General features: G+C 36.6%; 2 protein-coding genes across 2 annotated transcripts in view; both read left to right on the top strand.

Moving 5' to 3' along the window:
• The window catches only part of spon2b (spondin 2b, extracellular matrix protein), a 7,560-nt gene extending 3,777 nt beyond the window's left edge, over nucleotides 1-3,783 (top strand). Inside the window, exon 6 of the mRNA XM_014001947.1 lies at nucleotides 2,833-3,783. Within this exon, the coding sequence (XP_013857401.1) occupies nucleotides 2,833-3,011 (179 nt within the window). The 3' untranslated portion in view covers nucleotides 3,012-3,783. The remainder of the gene's footprint in view (nucleotides 1-2,832) is intronic.
• Nucleotides 3,784-4,629: 846 nt separating this feature from the next.
• si:ch211-255i20.3 (transmembrane emp24 domain-containing protein 11) overlaps nucleotides 4,630-5,721 on the top strand; it is a 3,516-nt gene continuing 2,424 nt past the window's right edge. The window contains exons 1-2 of the mRNA XM_014001946.1: nucleotides 4,630-4,887; nucleotides 5,184-5,275. Of these exons, the coding sequence (XP_013857400.1) occupies nucleotides 4,758-4,887; nucleotides 5,184-5,275 (222 nt within the window). The 5' untranslated portion in view covers nucleotides 4,630-4,757. The remainder of the gene's footprint in view (nucleotides 4,888-5,183; nucleotides 5,276-5,721) is intronic.

Here is a 5,721-nt window from a genome sequence, read left to right as displayed (position 1 = left end):
CATAAAACTCTGAAATGATAAATCTCCAGTATTAAAAAAAATAAAAATTGTAATTTTGTTTGTAAACTGTGCATTGTAATCTGCTGATGTGCAATGTAAACTAACTCAGAATAAAGACAAAGAAAAATAATGCTTGTAGGGCTTGCATCACCTACGCTATAAATATAATTTTACAACTGTAACTAAGCTACATTAGAGTCAAAGTGGATTGTTATCATCCCAGCCTTGGTAACCATTTTGGAAAAACCAGTTTGGGTTTTGAAAAAGATTTTAATAAACATTTTTTTAATCAGTTACATGTGATTGAATCATGATTTTTCTGTTAAGTCAAACAGTGTTGGGGAAAGAATCAGTGAGAATTAAACATTTATCCAAGACATTTTGCTGAAATGATGGCTTACATTCAAGACAAAGTTACCAAAATAAGGTATTTTCCATATCAGCTGAAGTCATCACACAAAAACTGTATCTGTTAATGTGCTGATACACTTCAGTGACAGTACCACTTTATCAAGAAATTCTGTGCCACACTGTATTTCATAATAATGGATAAGTGTTTAATAAGATTGAACTTATTTTAACACAAACTGGCGTATGATAAAACTTAAGTGAAATAATATCTGCAAAGGTTATAAGGGTTATTGCTAAATTTCATAGTAACATACAATAGGAGCACATAAGTAGATGACTGGGAAGCCAATAAGACAAAAAAATATTGCACAACAAGTGCAGMATCAGAGCATCTCGGTTGAATGCCCAGACTGACAGTATGCAGCAATAATTTTATGACAAGAACCATCTGAAACAGATGCAGCACATACATGTTAATATATAACAGCAATAACTTTTACAGTKTGGAACATGGGACTTACAATGACTGTGGAAAGCTAGCTTTAGCTTTTTAGTTTTGGGTGGCCACRCTCTAAAGACCCGCCCACATTGAAGACCCGAGCGGAATCGAGTTAGGGCGAAGCGAGTCGTCGTGAGACTGAACAATCAAAAAACATCTCATGAAGCCAAACTTTACTGACCTCATTTTATACGAACAGTAGAGCAGACTTTATTTTTTTTTACATAAAGTCAAAGCTGTTCACTCCTGGACCATAAGAAAAAGTAAAGCATGTACTCATTTACGTAAAAAAACATATTTGCACAAAAATGTACACTGATTAAAAAGATTAATGAAATATATTTTGCCACATTTTCCTAAATTCAGAATTTACCAAATGACTGTAAATCTCTCTKTTGTTCTGACTCATTTGAACATTTGGGAAACATTACTGGCCACACACAAACTCAATTACTTCCAACCAGAAACCAGAGAAGCCAACTGAGTGCATGGCATCAGAAAATGCCAGAAGCACATCTGGCAACCAACGAGACAGGCATAATATGAAGCATGGAAGAATATGTGGCAATTATGTACAGAAGCGATTAAATCCAGACCCAAAATGGGACACAGACCCACAAACTAACATCTATAAGGTGGAGCTGTAAACACTCAGAGTTGGCTACCAGAAGTGTTCACATTTAACATGTGGTAATAATAAAAAGTCCAACGACAAGTAGTTCTAAAAATAATAAGTTGGTCAAATGGAAAATAAAAAGAATGTTCAATTTCATCAAAGGTTAAAAATCAATGCAGTAGTCGAACATTTTGTTTGACAAAAAGGAAAAAAATAAAAACAATCTAATTTCATCAAAGGATAAAAAATACATGACTTCACCAAGAAAATGATTTAGGAAAAAGAGAATAGGAAAGAAAGGAACAAACTGCCCTTTAATTAAATTCACTGTTTAGCATGACAGTAAGGGTCTGAGTCAGCATCACATACGAGTCTGTTCCCTTGACTACCCACGAACAAACAGAAAGTAGCCAACAATCTGTTGGGGTTTCCTGCCCTGCTCCCCGGTGCTCCATCCTGTCCCACCATCTGTTTATCTTTCCCCTCTCATTCAATTAATCTCCTCTCTGCTCTTGAGCCTGTTCAAAAGCTTCCCCGAATGATAGCAATCACCAGCTGTAGATCTTATCTGACTAATAATAAAACACTGATGTCAATCAATCTAAATCAGCTTTGCTTCTTGCGGTGTTTTATCAGCTTCTCCTTCCAGTTGCAATAAATGGGAATACAAAGACAGAAAACTGTCAAAATCAGCCTTGACTTGACATTCAGGTTCAATTCCTGAATCTATCCTTCTTTTGCAGCTTCCGTACCGCCTCCAATCCTTCTGCTTTTCTACTTTTTAGCCCACAACTGTGATACGTATCAGATGCACTTAAACACATATCCAACTGGCTGATGCAGCCAGGCCAGTTCATGATGTTGGAGAAATGAAGACTGAGAGCAAAGAGTAGGAGAGTTAAACATTGATATTATTGTTGGAAATATATAAAATAACAAGCATTAGAAACTCATTTATTAAATAAAATGCAAAGGTAAATAAAGGTAATTCCAGCAGCACATCAGGTGTCAAGACTTAAGCACAAAAAGTTAGAGGTTTATAGGGAACTGATTATGTTGTATGCCAATATTTACTGTAATATTATAATATTTACCGTATAATTATTTAATTGCACTATGAAATCCAAACAATTATTGAAGACAAATGGCTTTTTCTGAATGCAAAATATTTTCAATCTTGGCATTTATTTTTATGACGGTAAGACCCAATCCTCCATCCACAAATTTCCCACGACCACGAAGTATGGCAATTCAAAAAAGGAGTTATTGTATCTTTGTCAGGGGTATAAATCAACAAGACCACATCAAAAAAAAAAGGAAATATACACACACACACAATGATGAAAATGTGTTACTTTCTGTACAGATACCCCTCTGGACTGCGAGGTGTCAGTATGGTCGCCCTGGGGTTTGTGCAAAGGCAAATGTGGAGACTCAGGTGTGAAGCACCGTACCCGCTACGTCATAATGCACCCAGCCAACAACGGAGCAGCCTGCCCCCTGCTGGAGGAGGAGAGGAAGTGCTTCCCAGACAACTGTTTATGACTAGGCCGGGACAGGAGGGAGAGGAAAGAGAGGAAGGAGAGAAGAAAGAAAAAAGACAAGAAGTCCAGGAAAGGGAGGAAGGGACAAAGACGATCGAAAAACAGCAAAAGATCTGCCGTATATTCACACCAGGCCTAAACTCGCCGATCTGATCACCATTCTGTGAAAATTAATTCAGATTTCTTTTGTAAACTGAGGTATATGTTACATTGCTAAAGAGGTGAGATGTTTGGCAAAACATGTATTTGACACTAATTCAGTTTTGGCAGATTATAAAATGAACAGAGACAATGTTGATTTAAACCAAACCATGAAATGAAAATGAATTGCACAGTAATTCTGTATAGTTTTACATTTCTGAAGCTAAAACTATTTTAAATGCTACCAAAAACAAAGAAATCAACCGAAAGTTAAAATCTGTAGCTACACCTAAAATTAAACAGGATGGTTTTAAAGCAGCGTTGTTGATGAGAAGTAATGTTTACACCTTCACCGRTGTCACACAGTCTCCTCAACAATGCTGCTTTCAAACCTAGTCGGCAGACAAATTGGGGTAGATTTCCTCAAGAAAAGGAATATATTTATTGACAGGATTTTAACCTGTTTTGTACAGCATACTGATTTCATAGTAATAATTTGTATTCCTATATTTTACTGTGACATACATCTAACACAAGAGTAAGTTTTTTGTATAAAAAGAATAAAATGTGAAAAAAAATGTTGTGTAAGAGTTAAACTGTAGATGTATCAAATAAAACTGTCACTTTGCTGATTTTTTTTTATTTTTTTATTTTTTGTAAGTGGAGGGAGAGTTTATGTTTTAGCTCAAAATATTTTAACATTGATTTTAAAAACAGTGCACTTTGTGTTTTAATGTCTGTGCCCAGTGATAAATGTAAACCACACATTTGTGGCTTACTTACATCTGGCTCTCCAGGACGGTGTTAGCTAACGCCATTGATGCTCGACTGTAGAAGAACGGTACTAAACCTGATGAAGTAGATTCAAGCCCTGGTTCTGGATACTATTTACTCAGATGAAGTGTTGCTCATAAAAAAGACAAAGGTGCTTCTGCAGCTGTTTAAATTTGTTCACCAAATGCTTGTATTAAAATACTTCAAACTGAAAGAAATCTGATGTCCTACGCTGCACACGCACGCAGAATGTCAAGCATAAATAATACTGCTGGACTGCTTTTATTCAAGAACTGGTGTTATATATTTAAAATGAACTAAACACAGATTCTGCTGACTAGATCATTTTGTAGGCGTTTAAAGCTTTATCAAATATAAAAAAAGGCTYGATTTACATTTGACACTTTCTTGTTACGTGACTGAATTGTGGGTGGAAACGGAAATCTGTCTCTTCACTTCAGACTTTTGCAGATGCTGAATTAGATTAGCATTAGCAACGTCCTCAAAGACAACCCCAAAAGAAGGAACCGCTTCATGGTAGAATGAACCCAGCTCAGTGTTACTTCAATAGATTTCCTATTGGTTCAAACGTCAGCCAGTTACAGAATGTCTTGTCACATGAAATAACACCTGTTAGTTTCTCACACTCCAACCGTCACCTAGAAGCCTTGCACTTTAAATAAATGCTTGCAAGGCTTGGACAGTTCCACACGAAAAGCAAAGCGACCTCTGAGGTTTTACAAATTAACAAAACTCTACAAGCCAATTTTTTTTTTCTTTTTTGAGTCACTGCCGGGTGTATTGTAATCGAATCGTGCGTCGTTAATGTAAAATGGGTTTGCAAGGAGTTGGCGTCCTCCTCCAGTGTTACCTCATGTTGGCGGCAGCCATGTATTTTGATCTCGGTGAGCTGGAGGAAAAATGTATCATCGAGGAGATTCCAGAAGACACGCTGGTGACCGGTGAGTCCTCGACGAGTAATTGTCCTCCAGAGAGTCATTTTTATCCTTGACCATGGCAATAACTGTGAAAACAGTTCCCAAGTGGGGGAAGGGGATAGAAATATTGTGATTCACTGTTTCTCTAATGTATATTCATTCATACATTTTTGCTCAAATGTTTGCAAAAGCAAATTTTCATGTGTAATAACAGCATTTAATCCATTGTTTTTAAATATGAAATATTACTTTCTTGATGAACACACTTGTTCTTGTAAAAGGCTTTTGGGTTAATAACCAATTGTGACTCCTACCTTTAGGTCACTTCTTGTTAGAGCCCTGGGATTTCAAGAGATTGAGCCACTCTCCTCATCTTGGTGTCACTATAACAGTCAGGGACCCAAACATCGAGGTACTGCGCAGATAAACATCACAAGAGGCCACACAATCATGTGCTACAGCAGGGGTGCCCAAACATTTTCTCTGAAAGGGCCAAAATTAAAATCAATCTGAGGGGGGTGGGCCAAATGCAGTAATATAATACACGAAATGCAAATATTTCAATGAAAGTTGTATTTTTTATGATTAAGCTGCAGCCAGTGCAGTTGCCCACATTTTTTTTCTAGCCCATGGGCATGGAGAAAATTGAATGTTTGCTCGGGCAGCAAAGGCTCATGGGACTTTTCATAATTTAAAATTTGAGAATGGGGTCTTATAAGGTGTGCAAAACTAGAAATGAACTTAAATCTAATATAAATGTCTCTTGAAGTTACTTGTATTTTAAGTTTAATCTTATTATAGTTCAAAGATAAAGTGAGCACCATGAGTTAAGTTTATCTGACTAGAGCTCCTTGTACC

Source organism: Austrofundulus limnaeus, unplaced genomic scaffold, assembly GCF_001266775.1.
Source record: "Austrofundulus limnaeus strain Quisiro unplaced genomic scaffold, Austrofundulus_limnaeus-1.0 Scaffold11, whole genome shotgun sequence".
Taxonomy (NCBI): Eukaryota; Metazoa; Chordata; class Actinopteri; order Cyprinodontiformes; family Rivulidae; genus Austrofundulus; species Austrofundulus limnaeus.
The sequence above is the reverse complement of the archived record's forward strand: the minus strand, read 5'-3'. Positions and strand labels throughout refer to the sequence as shown.